The sequence below is a fragment of the Chiloscyllium plagiosum genome, unplaced genomic scaffold (genome assembly GCF_037043375.1).
Source record: "Chiloscyllium plagiosum isolate Xiang-an unplaced genomic scaffold, Cpla_swu_hap1 HiC_scaffold_8, whole genome shotgun sequence".
In the NCBI taxonomy this organism is placed as follows: domain Eukaryota; kingdom Metazoa; phylum Chordata; class Chondrichthyes; order Orectolobiformes; family Hemiscylliidae; genus Chiloscyllium; species Chiloscyllium plagiosum.
The window spans coordinates 44535732-44559314 of NW_028270146.1; the positions used below are offsets into that span (position 1 = coordinate 44535732).

Here is a 23583-nt window from a genome sequence, read left to right on the forward strand (position 1 = left end):
CTGCCCCCTGTAAAAACGCCATCCCATTCTCCCAATTCCTTCGTCTCCGCCGCATCTGCTCCCAGGAGGACCAGTTCAAAATACGTACAACACAGATGGCCTCCTTCTTCAAGGACCGCAATTTCCCCCCCCGACGTGGTCGACGGTGCCCTCCACCGCATCTCCTCCACTTCCCGCTCCTCCGCCCTTGAGCCCCGCCCCTCCAACCGCCACCAGGACAGAACCCCACTGGTCCTCACCTACCACCCCACCAATCTCCATGTACAGCGCATCATCCGCCGTCACTTCCGCCACCTCCAAACAGACCCCAGCACCAAGATATATTTCCCTCCCCTCCCCTATCAGCTTTCCGTAGAGACCACTCCCTCCGCGACTCCCTTGTCAGATCCACACCCCCCACCGACCCAACCACCACTCCCGGCACCTTCCCTTGCAACCGCAGGAGGTGCAACACTTGCGCCCACACCTCCCCCCTCACTTCTCTCCAAGGCCCCAAGGGAAACTTCCATATCCGCCACAGATTCACCTGCACCTCCACCCACATCATCTACTGCATCCGCTGCAGCCGGTGTGGCCTCCTCTATATTGGGGAGACAGGCCGCCTACTTGCGGAGCGATTCAGAGAGCACCTCTGGGCCACCCGGACGAACGAACCCAACCAACCTGTGGCACAGCATTTCAACTCCCCCTCCCACTCCACCGAGGATATGCAGGTCATTGGACTCATCCACCGCCAAACCACAACAACCCGACGGTCGGAGGAGGAGCGTCTTATCTTCCGACTGGGAACCCTCCAACCGCAGGGGATGAACTTGGACTTCACCAGTTTCTTCATCCCCCCTCCCCCCACCTTGTCTCAGCCGGATCCCTCCAGCCCGGCACCGCCTTCCTGACCTGCAGTCTTCTTCTTGACCTCTCCGCCTCCATCCTACTCCGACCTATCACCCTCACCTTGACCTCTTTCCACCTATCACATTTCCAACTCCCCTCCTCCAAGTCCCTCCTCCCTACCTTTTATCTTCTCCTGCTGAACACTCTCTGCTCATTCCTGAAGAAGGGCCTGTGCCCGAAACGTCGAATCTCCTGTTCCCTGGATGCTGCCTGACCTGCTGTGCTGTTCCAGCAATAAAGTTTCAACTTTGATCTCCAGCATCTGCAGACCTCACTTTCTCCTCCAAACAGTCTGAGCCTTATACAGCCACAGCTGTACATCCCTGTTCTTTGATTGTAGCCGTCCTGAACTGAATGCTAACATTGCAGTTGCCTTCCTAACCACCATCTGATTCTGCATGTAAACCTTAGGAGAATCCCAAACTAGGACTCCTAAGGCCCTTTGCATTTCAGATTTCCAAAGCCTTTCCCCATTAAAATGTCACCCCTTTTCTTCCAACTAAAGTGCATAACCTCACACTTCCTCACATTATATTCCATCTACCACTTCTTTGCCCACTTTCCTAGCCTGTCCAAGTCCTTCTGCAGCCTCCCAGTTTCCTTAACAATACCAGTCCTTTCACCTGTGTGTCATCTGCAAATTTATTAGCAAAGCCCTTAGCTACTTCATCCAAATTGTTAACATACATATATAACACGAACAGCTCTAGTTTCAAAACTGACCTCTGCAGAACTCCACTACTCACCAGCTGCCACCCTGAAAAAGGCATCTTTATCCCCATTCTCTGTCTTCTGCCAGTGGGCCAATCCTCTCAGTCAGTAACTTGCCCCTAACACCATGAGATCTTGTCTTATTTAGCTGCCTTCTGTGCATCATCTTGTCAAAGGCTTTTGAAATCAAAACAGATCATGTCCTTTGGCTCGTTGTCTAACTTGTTCATTAACCATCTCAGAATTCCTCAGAAGACCTCCCCTTGATGGGGCCATGCTGCCTCAGCCTTATTTTACCATGCACTTCCAAGTAACTTGCAATCGTATCCTTAATAATGGACTTCAAAATCTAACCAAGGTCAGGCTAGCTGGCCTATAATTTCCTGTTTTCTGCCTCCCTTCTTTCTCAAATAGGAGCGTTACACTAGCCATTTTCCTGTCTTCCATGACCCTCCTTGACTCTAGTGATTCCTGGAAGATCACTAATTCCTTCACAATCTTTTCAGTTATTTCCTTCAGAACTCTGGGGTGTAGTCCATCTGGTGCAGATGATTTAACCACCTCCAGTCCCTTTCAGCATCCCCAAGAACTTCTCCTTTGTAATGATAAGACCATAAGGCCATTCAGCCCATCCAGTCCACTCTGCCATTCAATCATGGCTGATGGGTATTTCAATGCCACTTACCCACACTCTTCCCGTATCCCTTAATATCTTGCAAGATTAAGAACTTATCAATCTCTACCTTGAAGACATTTAACGTCCCGGCCTCCATTACGCTCCGTGGCAGTGAATTCCACAGGCCCACCACTCTTGCTGAAGAAATGTCTCCTCATTTCAGTTTTAAACTAATTCTAAGGCTGTGCCCAAGATCTGTTGTATCCCCACCTGAAGGAAACAATGATCACCACACTCACCTCTGTCTCCAACTATCTTGAAGTTCTGGTCTGCTGCTGGTGTCTTCCACCGTGAGGACTGATGCAAAGTTCCTATTTGGTCTCTCTACAGGTTTTTTAATCCTGTCCAATGTCCACTCTTGCCTTGCTTACCTTTTATAGGTCTAAAAAGCTCTTGCATTATTCTTTTATATTACTAGCTGGTTTAGTAATTTCATCCTCTCCCCATTATTCTTTTGTTTTAAAAAAAGGCTTCCCACCGATCTTCACCACACTATGCTTTTTCTTCTGCTTTTATCCTGTCCCTGACTTCCCTGGTCAGCCATGGTTGCCTCATCCTTCCCTTCGTACGTTTCCTTTTCCTTGGAATGAATTTCTGTGCTTCCCAAACTACCCCAGAAACTCCTGCGGCTGCCACTATGCTGTCTTCCCTGTTAGGCTTCCCTTTCAATCAACCCTGGCCAGCTCCTCCCTCATATCTGTGTAGTCACCTTTACTTATTTGTAATATCATTATGTTTGATTCCAGCTGTTCTGTGTAAAACTGCAGGGTGATTTCTATCACATTATGGTCTCAGGTTCCTTCACCTTAAACTTCCTAATCATTTGTGCGTCATTACACATCACTAAATCCAGGATTGCCTGTTCCCTATTGGGCTCTAATGAAAGCCGCTCCCAAAAACAAAACCATCTCAGACATTCCACAAATTTCTTTTCTTGAGCTATTACCAACCTGATTTTTTCCAGTCCATCTGCATGTTGAAATCCTCCATAATTATCATAATAGTGCCTTTCTAACATGCTATTTCTGGTTTATTTTCTGCCCAACATTCTTCTTAGAGATCTGCACCCAACTCCAATCAGGGTCTTTTTTCCTTTGTGGTTCCTCAACTCTACTCACGCAAATTCTAATTCTTCCAACTCTTTCACTTCTTGGTATTGACTTAATTTCTTACAAACAAGACAACCTCGTCCAACCTTTCAATAGGAAGCTTATCCTTGGATATTTAGTTCCCAGCCCCAATGCCTTTATAGCCATGTCTGTGAAGTGCAATTTTCTAATATACATTTTCTAAATTGAGAACACTTCAGCAGATTAGTTATGGGACTGCAATGTCCTCACTTTTTTTTAAAAAACCATTTCATAGAATCATAGAATCCCTACAGTTTAGGCAGCAGTGCTAACCATCCAGCCACATTTAGTCCTGGATATTTGCTACTCTTTAATGCATTTGATTTCCCTGCTTACATTAAATCCCTCATTTAGGGTGCTTGGAATGCTGACCTCTCTACCTCTAAATATTTGTGCAAAGTGGTTGTGCAGAACGGTCACTTTATTTTTTTATTTTCAGGGGTTTCTCTAAAGCAATTGCATAACAAGTGTTGATTTTAATATCCCTTGCAAGTTTATTTGAATATTTCTTTTTTGTAATTCTTGCCAACTGCTTGACACTATTCACATTTTTTCCACTTTGCATGACTTGTACTTTTCTTTTGCATTTTTGTTTTAGATTTTACTTTGTTTTGTGCTATATCTTACCTTTTGCCCATATCGTATTTGGCATGTAGAACTCTATGGCCATTTGATGTACACAATGGTTTGTGTATCTTGCTCAATAAAGAACTTAACTCATACTCATCTTCTGTAAGCTTATTAACATACTTCCCATACATCCTGCAGTCAATGCATCTCATCATTGAAGCCAGCCTTGTCCAAGTCTAAGTTTAATACTTAATTAGCTATTTCATCTTTCTATCCCTTTAACTGATCAATTTTGATATGCTTAAAGAAATACAGAAAACAATTCCATACCAGTATCAGTATCAAAGCTAACTGTAGCATGGAAACGTTTGCCATGTTTGAGAATTTCCAAAGTCAGCAGCACTTCTCCACTTTCTCGTTTCTCTTGAATGCGATATAGGGCTCTCTCCAGATTCAACCAGAAACTGATTTCTTGTAGAGCAGTCCCTGAGGCAGGATCACGGTCAAGCTTGGTCACCTACATATAAAAATTTAACAAATCAATTTTCGGAATGGATTACTTTATCTGTAGATATTAGTTCCTTTAATGTGGGAGAAATTGACCAATAAAGACAACAGAAAGATCTAAAATTGCATCATCACCCGGTTTAGGTGAACTGCAGTTAAGTGTTGCTGTAATTCATTTTAAAACCCTGAGTAAACCATAAAGAAAAATGTTTGCCACTCCAGTTTACAATGAATGTCAATCCTGCAATTAATTCAGCAGGTTTTTAGACATTAATAGGAATAGCGGAATCTGAAGTTAAGGAACCAGCAGCATGAGCCTGCTTCTCCGGAATCAAGGAAAGGGAAGTTAAGCACCATGCCACTGAAAAGATATGCTGATGGCTCTGAACCTTTGAAATGGGTGCAGGAGTGTTGCTCTGAGGCAGCATTCGCAAGGGCCTAATTGACAAGGACCAAGCCTGCCATTCCTAGGATGGAAAAGGGTGAAAGGTGAAGACCCATAAGGCCGAGATTTTCATTTTATTTAATGTTCACTCTCAACATTGGCAGTACTCAATTCTCCTCTCCAATATGTCATTTTCTCTCTCCAAACTAGGTCTACATTTTCCCTCTTACTTCAGGAAGTAGAAACTGGAGAAAATGCAGTTGATTAACTTCTTGAATGAAAATAATGATTTTTAAAAAATTATTGTAAAGATTATACTTTTTAAATTTTTGGTTTTTAATGCATGAAAAGCTTTTACATGACAAATGAAAAACTACATTTTTTCCCCCAAAAATCATGGGGTTAACTTTTACAGGAGTATGTATGTTACTTAAGGTACTAGAGTGGACTTGCCCCCGGAGACATTTGGTATCAAATACGAGCGAGCTTCTATATTTTTCTATTTCATATGAACAAAAATAAAACTTGAATAGGCTTTCAGCCCTTTGAGCTTGCTTCACACCACTTGGTAAAATCATTGCTGATCCAGTTGTGTGCTCATCTCAACTTTCATGGCTACCCTGCACACTCTCTGGCTCCTTCAATCAGGAATCTTATCCTTAAAAACATTCAATGATCCTTACCCCATTTTCCTGGATGAGAGCATTCCACAGACGAATGACATATTTTCAAAAAAAATCACCTGAATTCCATCTTAAATAGAAGACCCCTCTTTTTAAAACTGGGCCCCCACTTCTCGTCCCTCCTCAAAGGAAAAAGACATCCTTGCAGTATCCAGCCAAGTTCCCTCAATTAACCCACCTGTATTCCTCTGCTGTTTTTTTTCCCACTGTTTGCACTCTCACCTATTGTTGCGCCACAAGCAAATGTATTAATTCAAGTCAACAAAAATGAGAGACAATCTTATCAAAACTTGAAAGGATTTGGCACTACTGGAATCTAGGAGATTGGAGAGGAGCAAATGGGGAATTCTATTGGTAGGATCAAAATGTTTAGGAAGGGAGCAGTGCTTGGTGGACAACTTTGACAGCATTCATTGTCTGAAGGAAGCAAATCTCACCCAGTGAAGAGACTGGGTGATGCAAAGGTTGGAGTTGCAGTGTTAGAAACAAAGCAAGATGTTCTCTGTAAGCTACTCTTCCAGACTTTATCCCATAAAGCATTTCTCTTAGGACCTTTTACATTTCCTCACTCCAATGGAAGGAAAGTGCTAATCGACTGCAGTCGATCATTCTCAAACATGGAAAAATCAGATTATGGGGAAAATGTAAAAGTCAACTCACTCATTTTCTGGAGTGGCAGGAAAGACAGGTTAAAAGGGAGAATGGGTTGGGAAAGGAAAGAACATCAACACTAAATGGTGAAGATTCCTGAAATTAACACCATATAGAAACTCTGAAAATCCAATTCACAGGAGAACACACAAAGAGACAGAAATATGAAGGCCTCAAGTAATAGCTTGTACCATATGGCAAGAGATTGGAAATAAAAAGATGTAAAACTAAATATTTTTCCTCTAGATGGTAGCGAGTTCACACACTGCCTTCTCATTATTGTATCTAAACTCTACTTTTTTTTTGGGGGGTGGGGAAAGAGAACAGAGTCAGGTGTGGAGGAGGGAGAAAAGAATGAGACAGACAGGAGAATTTCGGGAGTTTCAATTTATATGTTACTTATATGACTCCATATAACTTGCACTTCTCCTTAGAGGAAGCATTGCAAATATTGGAAAATAGGAAGATAACTTTAAAAAAAAAAGCAACAGGAGCCATTTCCAGAGATAGACAGACAAAGCCCCATTTCGTATCTATATTGCAATTCAACATGAATGGTCAATACTGACAGCAAAGTGGGGGAAAATAAAACTGTCCAAACTCTAGCAATATTCATGCCTAAGTATATTAATTGATCTGCATTAGGTTTTAGGTTTTCAGCAGATGTTCATGTTCAAAGTCAAGAACTATACCCAAAAATGAACCAATGCTACCAACCTGAACAACAAAAAATACCAACAGCTGATTAGAAATCACTTTGCTGAAATCAACATGCAAATCTAGTCTTTGGATTGAACAACGGCACTTAGAAAGCTATAACCTAAGAAACTGTGCTCATTAAAGTATAGTTGAACAGTAACAGAAATCAAAATAGATTGAATTTGTTTACACATCCTATACTACACATCTTGAAGTGTTTGAGAAGAGGATAGTTTAATAACTTGAATACTAAATCTGGATCAACATGTTATCTGAAACTTGGTTTTGCTTAAGCAGCAGAGTCTACATATTTAAGTCCATAAAAGATTGCTGTACTCTGGCACAAGAAGCCAACAAGCTCCAGGCTGCTTAAATTTTTTTTTAAAGTTTAGAAAATTCTTAACCTCAAACTAAAAACAGCTGAAGATTTGCACATTTAATCTATTTCAAATTACCTCATCCGTGAAGCACTGAAAGTTGTAAATAGCAATTAATTTTTACCTTTTGGATTTCTCTAATCCAACGGTTTACACCAGACTGCAGTTGGTTGAGGAAGGTTGGATCCTCCACTTTATCACCAAAATCAGTGACTTTGGGTTTCTCTCCACGTTCATAGCACTGTTTGGCTAAATTGGTTATGACTGGATGGATTGGAAGGCTAATCTCCGGGATTTCAATATTCTGCTGTAGATGAAGTAGTCCCATTTCCAGCTCTGCAATCTTCTTCTCAACAGATGGAGCCATTTTGTCTCCATCTCTGGAAAAGTAGAGAATAAATTACTGGAAACATTGAGAATATTTAAATATATTGTATGGCACGGAGAACCTATTAAGAGAAACCACATACTGCCAATGTCCCATGACTTTTTTCATCACTTGGTCTGAGGCTTTAAGAGACTAAGGTTGAACAAACTTTTCCACTTGTGTTACTCAAAGGCCTTATTACTGAGTAGCAGTTGGTAGATATCTTCACGCTCCTTATTGTTATCATGCAATAACTTTGAAATTGAAAGATTAGAAATGGAAAGTGAGCCATTTAGCCCTTCAAGTCTGCTCCACCATTCAATATGATCATAGCTCATCATCCAATTCAGTGCCCTGATCCCACTTTCTCCATATACCCGTTGATCTCTTTCGGCCTAAGAACTAAATCTATTCCTTGAAAACATTCAAAATGTTTTAACATCAACTAGTTTCTGTGGCAAAGAATTCCATAGGTCCAGCACTCTCTTGGTGAAGATATTTCTCATCACTCCTAAATAGGCTACCTTAGATTGTGAACCCTGGTTCTGGACTCAAGCATCAGGAACATCCCTCCTACAGTTATGCTGTTAGAATTTTATAGGTTGATTAGATTCCACCCCCACACCCCTCATTCTTCTAAACTCCAGTGAATCTTGTCCTCACCGAGGCCTGTCATTCAAGTATCAGCCTGGTAAATGTTTGATGCACTCCCTGCACAGCCAGAACATATTTCCTCAGATAAGTAGACAAGCTTCCAGGTGTGGTCTCGCCAAGGCACTGCACAACTGTAGTAAGACATCTCTGCTGCTAAATTTGAATCCTCTCACTATGAAGGTCAAATTACCATTGCCTTCTTCACCGCCTGTAAGATTACATCCAGCAACTGATGTACAAGATCATCCAGATCTCAATGCAACTCCTCCTTTCCAGAACTATCAATCACTATTCAGTGAATCTGCCTTCCTGTTTTGGTACCATAGTGGATAACCTCCCATTTATCCATATTATACTTCATGTGCCATGCATCGCCCACTGATAATTGTCCAAACAACAGGGAAGCATCCCTGCAACCTCCTCAAAGCTTACTCTTTGACCTACTTGGTCTCATCTGCAAACTTGAAAACATTACACTTAGTCCCCTCATCTAAATCATTAATATACTGTGGATAGCTGGTGCCCAAGCACTGACGACTGCAGTATCCTGCTAATCATTACTTGCTATCGGGAAGAACAGCTGTTTACTCCTACTCTATTCCTGTCTGCCAACCAGTTTTCTATCGGTGTCAGTACGCTACCACCAGAGTTGGATTAGAGTTAACTTTAATTTACATCTAACGATTACATTGAAAACCAACGGCAGACTAAAGTAGCATCTGTGACATTCTAAAGGAGATAACACATTTTATATTTGCTAAACTTAAGATGTGCATACGAATTTTAAAGTAACAAATGCACAAAAGCAAATACCTGTCAGCCTTGCCAGACTCTCTAATGTAGGACTTGAAGAATGGAGCCACTGCATTGCTAATAATTGAATGCAATGTTTCATATGGAGAATCTTCACTAAGCGTTATAACACGCAGCTGAGATGAAATTGGTTTATCTGCATCAATAACTGGAGTACGCTTTATGAAGGCCAAACTAGAAACACAAGTATTGTGAAAAAGGAAAGAAAAATTATTAGATTATGTCCATAAGATATATATTCAAACAAATACACAGGTTTGCTTTCCTAAAAGCAGATTAACCTACTTGCAAAATTAGTCTGCAAGTGCAGCGTTAACAATTACATAATTAATTCTAATGCAGTGCACTTTAGGTCAGAAAACAAATGTTACTAAATAAACACAAATGAATGTACTGTATTTTATTCAAGTATGATAGGACTAATTGAAAATATATCCAATATTGAACTACAATATTGGTCAAATGAGACTAATTCATGTACATTTATCAATCCAAAGCTTAGCACCTGTTAGACTTCAGTCCATAATGTATGTCAGTGTTGATGTTGTAAGCTATGTGCTCCTTCTCCTCTTCCCCTTCATCTCCAACATCCTCTGTCAAGTAAACAATTGTTAAAGTGCATAAAACATAACAGTATTGATGGGGTAAATAATCAACAAATTTAACAACAATGTAACTCCTAAAATAATTTTCAGAGAAAAAAGTATGAGTTCTTTCATCATTTCTTGCTTTTCCCCCTCCAATTTATGCAAAAGCAGTAAACACATATCACTCAAAAGGTCACAAGAACAGCTTGGATGGTTGTAGAGACAAAGTTCATCAAAGCAGCTTTCATTTACCACCTTGTGGCAAGCCAAAGGTCTGCAGTCACACACCCAAAAGAACATCTCTCCAACCAAAATAAGAGGGAAAAGGACAAAATGAGGATTATGGGTACTTGACAGGAAACATCTATATTGTATCTGCAAGCCAAAACATTAATTGAAAATGTTATGAGCAAGCAGTGTTTCTTGCTATAGGCATTCAAACAGAACTGCAAAGAAATGAGATTTCACTCCGCCCCAAAGGAGCTAAAATTTGCATTAACCCTTAAGATTAAATTCTTTGCTATATGCGTTTAAAGAAAATTCAGATGTGAAAGAAATAAAAAGCACAATACCAAGTGCAATCACTGAAAATTTGTTGCTCCTCTATGGATTGGATGTTTGTTTTAAAATGACAGAGGACAAAGAATTGAGCCAATTCAAGAACACTGCAATGCAGATAAATTCTGACTGAAAGAGTGCTGGCTACAATAGAAATATTAAATATTATATATAAATCAGATAATAAATTCTTTAAAGCTAAATATAAATTAATTTGGTGCACTCCATATATCTACAGAAAGAAACAAATGCAACATTTCATGTTGAACTATATGTAAATATCTCCAAACAATACTGCTGCATGAAAACAATTTACCATTTCTACTAACTGCAGTAGCTCTATTTCATGTCAGTTCCCACCATTTTGTTCCAAGTCTAAAGAGAGTAACCTTCTGACATTTTAAGATTAAGACTGCACTATAGGAAATCTACTCTAATTTGTAAGACCGGGGTGGGGGATAATGTAGCTATTGAACAAGCATACACGAAACAGGGAAGAGAGATATTATTAAATTTAACAGCTTTGACCAAAATAAAGCTAACTTTTTTGAGATTTGTAATGGAAAATATCTATATACTGACTCAGTTCTTCATTAAGTGGAGTCAAACAAACATACATCTACGACCGTCAAATCACAACTTTCCTTATATCAGAACCTTATCCGCAAGGCAATCGAAAATATTGTAACAGCACCAAAATATTGAGGGGGGGGTGAAAGAGGGCAGATCATATATTGCTAAAATTAAAAATAATTTCCAAATATAGCCGTTACCCAGAACTTGAAAATCACAGCAAAAAATGGGAGTAATAAGGTATTCAAAACGACACTATTTTTTCTCTCCCCCCTCCCGCCATGTAGAGATACTGCCTAATCTATTTGCTATAAGCTTTCCTAAACATCATTTGTTTTTAATTTCAGGCTGATTGCACCCGCAGTATTTTATTTTTGGGCTGTCGCAGGAATGAGGAAAAACCCCAAGGGAAATCTTGCAGCTGAGCCGGGAGTAGTGGGCCTTCGATATTGACAGCCTTGTTGTCAGCTCCAGAGCTTCCTTCGTTCCACTTTTGTTTTCGGCTGTCGCTGCCGATTCATCAGGTGGGTCGTTCATGGACACAGCCGGCATTCAGTGTTGGGCTGGGGAGAAAAAGGCTTTTCTCCGAATGGGTGTGGCCGGCTTCGGCAGATCAGAGAAACCAGGATCCCGGTTGCTTCAGCGGCGGATCACCAAACCTCACCTTTCAGAGTGGTCCTCTCCACCAGCACCGTGTGCATCTGGGGGTCGGAGAGGAATTTTTTCATCTGCTCCAGCGCACTCTTCTCCTCGAAGGCCACCTCCAGGGCAGCCGGCGCCTCGCCGCCATCTTCCAGCAGCAACGGCACCAGTTTGCGAATGTGTTTCTGCAAAAGCGACACGTCGGCCACATTTTGCACTGTCACTTCCAGGCCGGTGGTGCCGTCTTCGCCACCACCTCCTCCTCCTCCTCCTCCACTTTCGGACATATTGTGATCCACCACCAGCAGCTCCAAATGAACAGAAAGCAGCAACAACACCCAGACTAACTGAGACTAAGCGACCGCTGTGTCACGTGGCACTGCAGAGGTGAGGTAATGCAGCACCGCAATGCCCGCTGGGTGTTGTAGTTCGCCCCGGCGGCCAACAATGTCCAGTTGTCGCCAGCGCTGCAGATTTAAACTACAACTTCCAGGATGCATCGCCAGAACCAGGGGTATGCTGTTTCTTATTCTTTATCATCCTTTTCCCCTTTAACATGATTTTTTTCGCGACGATGCATCTGTTGTTTGCGTTTCCACTAAAATGCTTCGTTTGTCTGTATCAATTGCGAAAGAAAATTGGTTTATTTTTATCTTTTCATTTTCTTTCCCTTTCAAATTAATGTTTTTCAGTCTTGATCAAAATCGTTGGAAATATAGAAAATTTCAAAATGTTACAGTGATTTTACATCTTCGGTTCGAAAGTTAGAATCTTCTTGCTGACCAGTTATGCAATGGCATCACGCAATATTCCATTTTGTGTTGTTGCAGGAATGAGGAAGATCCCCAAGGGAAATCTTGCAACTGATGTACGCAATTGCTAAACCAGACATTATTAGGGAGGTTCTGCAGTTGTGATAGAAAGGGTCAGGTTGCGGGTTCCACGAGACGTAGCGACAGAAGTAATCCATTCGACCCATCGAGTTTCCTCACCATTTAATGAGATTATGGCTGATTTAATTTATTACTGCCCTTCAGGGAAGGAAACTTCCCATCTTTCCTTGGTCTGGTTTGATGAGAGTCAAGGCCCATAGCAATGTGGTTGACTGTTGACTGCCCTCTGAAATGGCCTCTCAAGTCACTCAGTCCAAGGGCAATTAGGGATGCTCCCTAAAATGTTTCCATAAATGGAGATAGATGTTTCTGAGAAACAGTAATGTGTTTAAGTAAACTACTCTGGCTTAGACACTTTCTACTTTATTTGCAGTGATACAGGTTGTAACAACAATTATGACATGCATTGTCTGCAACTTGATAAACCTCACCTTAAGTCTATAAAGTGCTCTACTAAATTATCCCTAAAATGAAACAAAGGCCAAAAACGAGTGAGGGGTCAATACATTAGCATCACCCTCAAACTGAGGAGTTGTGGGTGACTTTTTGGTGATTGTAAGACCAAAAGGTGTAGACGTGGGCCATACAGCCAATCAAGTCACTCTGCTATTCGATGAAGTCATGGTTGATCTGATCCTCAACTCCACTTTCATGCATTTTTCCCCATAACCTTCCCCATAACCTCACTGAATAAAAATCTCTCACTTTGAATATACTCCATGACTCATTAAGCCTCAACAGCTTTCTGTAGTAAAGAAGCTAGGTGGTAAATTGAAAAGCAGAACAGCTAAAAAAAATGCTGTAATAATCTCTGGATTACTACCTGAGCCACGAGCTAATTGGCACAGGATCAATAAGATTGAGCAGGTAGACATATGGCTCAGAGATTGGTGTAGGAGAAATGCATTTGAATTTATTGGACATTGGTACCAGTACTGGGGAAAAAGGGACCTATTCTGATAGGATGGTCTTCATCTGAACTGTGCTGCAAACAGAGTCCTAGTGAATTCTGTAACTAGGGCTGTCGAGAAGGCTTTAAACTAAATGATTGGTGAGCAGGGTTTAACTTTAGGGAAAATTAGAAAACCCGAATTAAAGGAGGAGGTGAAAGTACAGAACTCAGGAGGGGTTATTAAAATCTCCAGTACAGACATAAATAGGACAGAGTGTATGGAAAGGGTTAGCAATCAAACTTCAAGCACACTGGACAAATACATGACAATGAGAAAAAGATTGGTTAATACAGGACTGAAGGCTTGCAGTATAAGGAATAAGATAAATGGGCTTGTAGCGCGGATCAAAATTGGCAAGTATGATGTGGTGGGCATTACAGAGACGTGGCTGCAAGAGGATCAGGATAGGGAGCTAAATATTCAAGGATATACATCCTATCAAAAAGATAGGCAAGTGGGCAGACAGGGTGAGTTGTCTTATTAGTAAGAAACAAAATTAAATGGTGTTGAATCTGTGTGAGTAGAATTGAGGAACCGCAGAAGGTTAAAAAAAAGTTGAAATTACATACAGGCTTCCAAACAGTAGTCAGGAGCTGGGGCACAAAATACACCAAGGGATAGAAAAGATGTGTAGGAAAGGCAAAGTTACAGTGACCATGGGAGATTTCAATATGCAGGTGGACTGGGAAAATCAGATTGGTAGTGGAGTGCAAGAAAAGGAATGTGTGGGATGTCTATAAGGTGGCTTTTTGGAGTAGCTTGTGGTGGAGCCCAATAGGGAACAAGCAATACTGGATTTAGTGTTGTGCAGTAAGGTAGACTTGACAAAGGAGCTTAAGGTGAAGGAAACCTTAGAAGGCAATGATCATAATATGATTGAATTTACACTGCAATTTGAACGGGAGAAGATAGAATCCGAGGTAACAGTATTACAGCTAAATAAAAGCAACTACAGAGGCATGAATGAGGAGCTGGGTAGAGTTGATTGGGAGAGGAACCTAGCAGCAAAGACAGTGGAACAGCAATGGCAGGAGTTTCTGGGAGTAATTCAGGAGAGTCAGCAGAGATTCATCTCGAGGAAAAAGAAGCATGGTACAAGGAAGATGAGGTGACTATGGCTGACTAGGGAAGTCAGGGTTAGCATAAATGCAAAAGAGAATGTATATAATCTGGTGAAGGACAGTGGGAAACCAGAAGATTGGGAAGCTTACAAAGACCAACAGAGGGCAACAAAAAAAGGAGGGAGAAGATTAAATATGAGGGTAAGCTAGTCAGTAATATATAGGAAGACTGTAAGAATTTCTTTAGATATATAAAGAGCCCAAGAGAGGCAAAAGTGGACATTGGGCTGCTGGAAAATGAAGTTGGAGAGATAGTAGTAGGGATCAAGGAAATGGCTGAGGAATTGAATAATAACTTCACGTCAATCTTCACGGTGGAAGACACAAGTAATATCCCAAACATTCAAGAGAGTGAGGGGGCAGAGCTGAGTATGGTGGCCATCACCAAGGAGAAGGTGCTATAAAAACTGAATGGCCTCAAGGTAGATAAATAACCTGGACCAGATGGACTATACCCCAGAGTTCTTAGGGAGATAGTGGAGGCATTAATGATGATATTTCAGGAATCGCTACAATCAGGGAGGGTCACAGAGGACTGGAAAATCACTAACATGACACCTCTGTTTAAAAAGGGAGTACGGCAAAATAGGGAAAATTACAGACCTGACCTCAGCCTGACCTCAGTCGTGGGTAAGATCCTGGAATCCATTGTGATTTCTAAGTTATGTAAGTTTATGGTAAAATAGGGCAAGATCAGCATGGTTTCATCAAGGAGAGATCATACTTGACAACTCTGATAAAATTCTTCGAGGAAGTAACAAGCAGGTTAGACCAAGGAGAGCCAATGCACGTCATCTACCTGGGCTTCAAGAAGGCCTTTGACAAGGTGCCGCATGGAGGCTACTGAGTAAGATAAGGGCTCATGGTGTTAGAGGCAAGGTGCTAGCATGGATAGAAGCTTGGCTGTCTGGCAGAAAGCAGAGAGTGGGGAAGAAAGGGTCCTTCTCAGGATGGCAGTCGGTGACAAGTGGTGTTCCACAAGGCTCAGTGTTGGGACCACAACTTTTCACTTTACATATTAATGATCTAGATGAAGGAACTGAAGGCATTCTGGCTAAATTTACACATAATACAAAAATAGATAGAGGGACTATTAGAATTGAGGAGTCAGGGAAGCTGCAGGAGGATTTGGGTAGGTTAGAGGCTTGGCAAAGAAAGGGCAGATGGAGTACAATGTGGGAAAATGTGAGGTCATGAACTTTGGTAGGAAGAATAGAGGCATGGACTGTTTTCTAAATGGGGAGAAAATTCAGAAATCTGAAGTGCAATGAGACTTGGGAGTTCTAGTCCAAGATTCTCTCGTGGTAAGCCTGCAGCCTGAGTCAGTGGTTAGGAAGGCAAATGCAAGGATGGCATTTATTTTGAGAGGACTTGAATAAAAAGCAGGGATGTATTTCTGAGGCTTTATAAGACTCTGGTCAGATCCACATTTGGAGTATTGTGTGCACTTTTGGGCCCCATATCTCAGGAAGGATGTACTGGCCCTAGAGCGTGTTCAGTGGAGCTTCACGGGAATAGTCCCAGGAATGAAAAGCTTAACATCTGAGTCTCTATTCGATGGAGTTTAGAAGGATAAGGGGGAATCTAATTGAAACATACAGAATACTGAATGGTCCGGACAGAGTATATGTTGGGAAGAAGTTTCCATTGGTAGGACAGACCAGGACCCGAGAGAACAGCCTCAGATTAAAGTGAAGACCTTTTACAATGGAGATAAGGAGAAACTTCTTCAGCCAGAGAGTAGTGAATCTTTGGAATTCATTGCCACAGAAGCCTGTGGAGGTCAGGTCATTGAGTATATATAAGACTGAGATAGATAGGTTCTTGAATATTAAGGGTACGGGAAGAAAGCGGGGAAAAGAGATTGAGAAACTTATCAGTCATGATTGAATGGCGGAGCAGACTTGATGGGCTGAATGGCCTAATTTCTGCTCCTATGTCTTATGGTATAAGTCCACACGTTCAATATGGTCTCTGAGAAACAAATTGGGTGACTCCAAATTCTGAGATTGAGCCTTCTGCTTCTGGACTCTCCCACAAGGGAACACAATTTCTCCATATTTATCCTGTCAAGCCCTAAGTATCTTGTGTGTTTCAATAAAATCACCTCTCAACTCAACCCCAAATGAGTGTAGACCCAATATACTCAACATGTCCTCAAGAAAATCCTACTATTCCTGGTAACAACCCTGTAAACATGCCTCCAATGCTAGAGGATCTTTGCTTAGATGAGGGGACACAAGTATTCCAGATATAGTAAAAAATAATGCCTTATTACCAATACTTCTCTATTTTGTACTCCATTCTCTTTGACATAAAGCCCTCTATTCCACACATTCTCTATTACCTATTGTACACTAACATTTTGTAATTAATGTACAAGGACTCCCAAATTCCTGTGCAGTTTTTCTATTTAAATAATATCTCCTCCATTCTTCTAATCAAAGTTATAACTTCACATTATCCCACATTATATTCCATCTGCCAAGTTTTGCCCACTTAATTAATCTGCCTATATCCCTCGACAGATTCCTCATCACTTGCATTCCACCTATTGTTGTGTCATCTGCATACTTTAGTAGTATAAGTAGTAGATAGAATATTCACATCCCTTATCCACGTAAGTATTGTGAATAGTTGTGGTCCCGGCACTGATCCATGTAGCTGTCTATTAGATACAGATCACCTGGAAGATGCCCACTTTATCCCAATTCTCCTTCATCTACTTGTTAGCCTATCCTCTATCCATGCTCATTTACATTACGCTCGGCATATGATAAATAAATAACTCTAAATAATTAGCTGAATGTGTGGTACTTAATGAAGCCATGTGTCTGGAAATCAATAGATCCAATGATTCCAGTCTGTCATGTTTGTTACCTGTTCAAAGCTTTCTAATAAATTTATAATGCATGACTTCTGCCTTGTTAAACCAAGTTGACTGATTATATTACACATTTCTGAACACTCTGCTATTACATTCTGTATAATATACTGTAACATGTTAAGCTAACTTGTCTATAATTACCTGATATTGTTTCCTTCGGTTTTGAATAAGAGTAAATCATTAGTAATTTTCCAATCCTCTGATACTTTTCTAGAGTTTAAGCATTCACTATCTCTGTAGCTATTTAACATCCTTAGATGTATCCCATCAGGTCCACTGGACTTATTGGCAAATGTTTTATGTACACAATGGAAATATGCAAAGGTAGGAGGCTAGGTGCTATTTGACTGAATCCATGTTTTTCACATAATAATCATGTTTGTGTGAGCTGAACTTAATGAGGATTGCATGGCAACACAATTTATTTGGTAATACATAGCATTGTTGAAACTGAATGCAACAGCACATGAATTATTGAGTTCAGAATACAATGGTGCTGGATCTGGGTCACCAATATATGCTGCAAATATTAATTGTTTCCTTGGTGAACAGATGCCGCACAAAACATTCAGACACAAGATGAGTATTCATGAAGCTGTGGTTAATATATGAGCATTGGTTGGTTAACAAACATAGAGTCATAGAGATGTACAGTACAGAAACAGACCCTGCGGTCCAACTTGTCTATGCCAACCAGATATCCCAACCCAACCTAGTTCCATCTGCTAACATCTGGCACATATCCCTCCAACCCATATTCATATACGGATCCAGAATTCTTTTAAATGTTGTAATTGTACTAGCCTCCACCACTTCCTCTGGCAGTTCATTCCATATGCGTACCACCCTCTGTATGAAAAGTTGCCCCTTAGGTCTCTTTTATACCTTTTCCCTCTCACCCTAAACCTATGCCCTCTAGTTCTGGACTTCCCCACCCCACGGAAAAGACATTGTCTATTTATCCTATCCATTCTCTCATGATTTTATAAACCTCTATAATGGTCACCCCTCCGCCTCCAACGCTCCAGGGAAAACAGCTCTAGCCTATTCAACCTCTCCCTATAGCTCAAATCCTCCAACCCTGGCAACACACTTGTAAATCTTTTCTGAACCCTTTCAAGTTTCACAACACCTTTCTGATAGGAAGGAGACCAGAATTGCACACAATATTCCAACAGTGGCCTAACCAATGTCCATTACAGCCGCAACATGACCTTCCAACTCCTGTACTCAGGACACCGACCAATAAAGGAAAGCATACTAAACGCCTTCTTCACTATCTATCTACCTGAGACTCCACTTTCAAGGAGCTATGAACCTGCACTCCAAGGTCTCTTTGTTCAGCAACACTCCCCAGGACCTTACCATTAAGTGTGTAAGTCCTACTAAGATTTGCTTTCCCAAAATGCAGCATCTCGCATTTATCTAAATTAAACTCCATCTGCCACTTCTCAGCCCATTGACCTATCTTATCAAAATCCCCTTGTAATCTGAGGTAACCTTCTTTGATGTCCACTACACCTCCAATTTTGGTGTCATCTGCAAACTAACTAACTATACCGCTTATGCTCGCATCCAAATTATTTATATAAATGATGAAAAGTAGTGGACCCAGCACCGATCCTTGTGGCACTCCACTGGTCACAGGCCTTCAGTCTGAAAAACAACCCTCCACCACCACCTTCTGTTTTCTACCTTTGAGGCAGTTCTGTATCCAAATGGCTACTTCTCCCTGTATTCCATGAGATCTAACCTTGCTAACCAGTCTCCCATGGGGAACCTTGTCGAACGCCTTACTGAAGTCCATATAAGTCACACCTACCACTCTGCCCTCATCAATCCTCTTTGTTACTTCTTCAAAAAACTCAATCAAGTTTGTGAGACATGATTTCCCACGCATGAAGTCCCCATGTTGACTATCCCTAATCAATCCTTGCCTTTCCAAATACATGTACATCCTATCCCTCAGGATTCCCTCCAACAACTTGCCCACCAACGTCAGGCTCACTGGTTTGTAGTTCCCTGGATTGTCCTTACCACCTTTCTTAAACAGTGGTACCACGTTAGCCAACCTCCAGTCACCCGGCACCTCACCTGTGACTATCGATGATACAAATATCTCAGGAAGAAGCCCAGCAATCACTTCCCTAGCTTCCCACAGAGTTCTAGGGCACACCCGATCAGGTCCTGGGGATTTATCCACCTTTATGTGTTTCAAGACATCCAGCACTTCCTCCTCTGTAATATGAACACTTTTCAAGATGTCACCATCTATTTCCCTACATTTTATATCTTCCATATCCTTTTCCACAGTAAACACTGATGCAAAATACTCGTTTCATATCTGTCCCATCTCCTGCAGCTCCACATAAAGGCTGCCTTGCCGATCTTTGAGGGGCCCTAGTCTCTCCCTAGTCACCCTTTTGTCCTTAATGTATTTGTAAAAACCTTTTGGATTCTCCTTAACTCTATTTGCCCAAAGTATCCCGTGTCCCCTTTTTGCCCTCCTGATTTCCCTCTTAAGAATACTCCTACTGCCTTTATACTCTTCTAAGGATTCACTCAATCTATCCTGTCTATACCTGACATATGCTTCCTTCTTTTTCTTAACCAAACTCTCAATTTCTTTAGTCATCCAACATTCCCTCTACCTACCAGCCTTTCCTTTAACTCTAACAGGAATATACTTTCTCCAGACTCTTGTTATCTCATTTCTGAAGGATGAAGGATGAAACATGAAACAAAGACTGGAGACATATAGAGCATTTTCCAAATTGGAGGCCATGACTAGCAGAATGCCACAAGGACCAGCATGAGATCTTCAGCTATTAACAATCTATATTCATGATTATTTAATCAAAGTGTTGAAGAATTATGTTTGCTGATGTCACAGTTAGGTGTAAGAAGGATACAAAGAAGCTTCATTGACTCATTTAAAACTTAGTCCGACAATACGAAAGAAAAGACATATTTTGATGTTGTAAATCATGTCAATTTATTAAGAACAAAAATTATACTTAAACCAAAGTACTACTGTCTTCTGGATTAGTGGTGCTGGAAGAGCACAGCAGTTCAGGCAGCATCCAAGGAGCTTCGAAATTGACGTTTCGGAGAGATAAGCTAGAGGAGGGTGGGAGTGGGGAGAAAGTAGCATAGAGTACAATGGGTGAGTGGGGGAGGGGATGAAGGTGATAGGTCAGGGAGGAGAGGGTGGAGTGGATAGGTGGAAAAGGAGATAGGCAGGTAGGACAAGTCCGGACAAGTCATGGGGACAGTGCTGAGCTGGAAGTTTGGAACTAGGGTGAGGTGGGGGAAGGGGAAATGAGGAAACTGTTGAAGTCCACATTGATGCCCTGGGGTTGAAGTGTTCCGAGGCGGAAGATGAGGTGTTCTTCCACCAGGCGTCTGGTGGTGAGGGAGCGGCGGTGAAGGAGGCCCAGGACCTCCATGTCCTCGGCAGAGTGGGAGGGAGAGTTGAAATGTTGGGCCACAGGGCGGTGTGGTTGATTGGTGCAGGTGTCTCGGAGATGTTCCCTAAAGCGCTCTGCTAGGAGGCGCCCAGTCTCCCCAATGTAGAGGAGACCGCATCGGGAGCAACGGATACAATAAATGATATTAGTGGATGTGCAAGTAAAACTTTGATGGATGTGGAAGGCTCCTTTAGGGCCTTGGATAGAGGTGAGGGAGGAGGTGTGGGTGCAGGTTTTACAGTTCCTGCGGTGGCAGGGGAAAGTGCCAGGATGGGAGGGTGGGTTGTAGGGGGGCGTGGACCTGACCAGGTAGTCACGGAGGGAACGGTCTTTGTGGAAGGCGGAGAGGGGTGGGGAGGGAAATATATCCCTGGTGGTGGGGTCTGTTTGGAGGTGGCGGAAATGTCGGTGGATGATTTGGTTTATGTGAAGGTTGGCAGGGTGGAAGGTGAGCACCAGGGGCGTCCTGTCCTTGTTACAGTTGGAGGGGTGGGGTCTGAGGGCGGAGGTGCGGGATGTGGACGAGATGCGTTGGAGGGCATCTTTAACCGCGTGGGAAGGGAAATTGCAGCCTCTAAAGAAGGAGGCCATCTGGTGTGTTCTGTGGTGGAACTGGTCCTCCTGGGAGCAGATTTGGCGGAGGCGAAGGAATTGGGAATACGGGATGGCATTTTTGCAAGAGTTAGGGTGGGAAGAGGTGTAATCCAGGTAGGTGTGGGAGTCGATGGGTTTGTAAAAAATGTCAGTGTCAAGTCGGTCGTCATTAATGGAGATGGAGAGGTCCAGGAAGGGGAGGGAGGTGTCAGAGATGGTCCAGGTAAATTTAAGGTCAGGGTGGAATGTGTTGGTGAAATTGATGAATTGCTCAACCTCCTCGCGGGAGCACGAGGTGGCGCCAATGCAGTCATCAATGTAGCGGAGGAAGAGGTGGGGAGTGGTGCCGGTGTAATTAGCTATGACTGCATTGGCGCCACCTCGTGCTCCCGCGAGGAGGTTGAGCAATTCATCAATTCAAATTTCCAGCTCAGCACTGTCCCCATGACTTGTCCGGACTTGTCCTACCTGCCTATCTCCTTTTCCACCTATCCACTCCACCCTCTCCTCCCTGACCTATCACCTTCATCCCCTCCGCCACTCACCCATTGTACTCTATGCTACTTTCTCCCCACCCCCACCCTCCTCTAGCTTATCTCTCCATGCTCCAGGCTCACTGCCTTTATTCCTGATGAAGGGCTTTTGCCCGAAACGTCGATTTCGAAGCTCCTTGGATGCTGCCTGAACTGCTGTGCTCTTCCAGCACCACTAATCCAGAATCTGGTTTCCAGCATCTGGAGTCATTGTTTTTACCAAGGCACTACTGTGACCTGTTATATATTTTTTTCTTTTTTTTTAAATTTTTTTTATTTCTTTTAAATTTAACCCCCACACTACCACCTAAGTGCGATAGTGCTTATTTTATCCCCAGCACCCATGGTGTGTTTGTGCAGGTGTGAGACACAGTGAAAGACACAAAGTGCACGAATCTTTATTCAATTTCCATCGCCAGGAAGATAGGAAAAACACCCAGGTGGCCAGTGACAAACACTGCCCTTCACATCAAAGGGCAGTGCTGTGTGATCAAAACAGTGAAGGGGAGGGTAGGGACTAAATCAAAATAGAGTTGGAGGGAGAAATGATGCACTCCACTCCCTGCGGCGCCCACCTCTCCCTGAACTCCTCCAGGGTGTTGGTCGACACCGCATGCTCCTTCACCAAGGACACCCGGGTCCTAACGTACTGTGACCTGTTATAAGCTGTTCAATATGCTTGACCCCACTCTTTTGCTTCAATGGCTTTATTGGTTTTCTACTCCATGTTTTGGAACTTTTCTTACCAAGTCCACAGTTTTCAACCCTTGGGACTCTTTTGTTTCTCTGCAGTTAGGCCCTGTAAAGTCTGGCTGTTTAACTTTTAAAGGAAGTGGATATAGAGATAAAAGGTTACTATCAGGACATCCACTAATAATCTTTAGTTTCTGGGAAGTCCCAGAGGATTGAAAACTGCCAAATGTTACACCCTCATACATAAATGGGGATGTGGGGGGATAAAAAAAACAGGTAAGTATAGGCCAGTTCATTTAATATCTGTTGTTGGGAAAATGTTAGACTCTACAGCATGCAATAGAGCATTTTAAAAAAATCATGCAGAGATAGCATGGCTTCATGAATGGGCAGTCATGCCTGACAAATTTATTACAGTTCTTTGAATAAGTCAAAACAAGATAAAGGAGAAAGTGAGGACTGCAGATGCTGGAGATCAGAGCTGAAAGTGTGTTACTGGAAAAGCGCAGCATGTCAGGCAGCATCCAAGGAACAGGAGAATCAACTTTTCGGGCATAAGTCCTTCTTCAGGATAAAGGACAACCAGGAGATGTAACAAATTTAGATTTCCAAAAGGCATCCAAAATGATATTGTACATTAGACTACTTAATAAGATCCAGTGGTGTTGGGAGTAATATGAGTATGGATGGAGGATTGGCTAAATAATAAAAGGCAGAGTTGGAATAACAGTGGCATTCTTCGGATGGCTACTTGTAATTAGTGGAGTCCCACAGGAATCTGTGCTGGGACCAAAATGATTTACAAGATATGTTAACCTATGATCTATATATTAACAATCAAAATTTGCAGATGACAACTTTGAACTATTTCAAACATTAAGAATAGTAAGAAAAACAGGCTTATATATAGCAGATTAAATATGATTCAGAAAAAACGTGACTTTTTTTAAAGGAAAAATGAGCAC

At 42.0% G+C, this 23583-nt stretch overlaps 1 protein-coding gene across 4 annotated transcripts in view; it reads right to left on the reverse strand.

Moving 5' to 3' along the window:
• Window positions 1-11765, reverse strand: part of dync1h1 (dynein, cytoplasmic 1, heavy chain 1) — a 99075-nt gene extending 87310 nt beyond the window's left edge. For all 4 annotated transcript variants that reach the window (XM_043697386.2, XM_043697385.2, XM_087989763.1 and 1 more), the window contains exons 1-5: window positions 11497-11765; window positions 9620-9707; window positions 9115-9288; window positions 7405-7660; window positions 4309-4495 (exon numbers count right to left, since the gene is read on the reverse strand). In XM_043697386.2, coding sequence (XP_043553321.2) covers window positions 4309-4495; window positions 7405-7660; window positions 9115-9288; window positions 9620-9707; window positions 11497-11761 — 970 coding nt within the window. In that variant the 5' untranslated portion in view covers window positions 11762-11765. The remainder of the gene's footprint in view (window positions 1-4308; window positions 4496-7404; window positions 7661-9114; window positions 9289-9619; window positions 9708-11496) is intronic.
• Between the last annotated feature and the right edge of the window lie 11818 nt (window positions 11766-23583).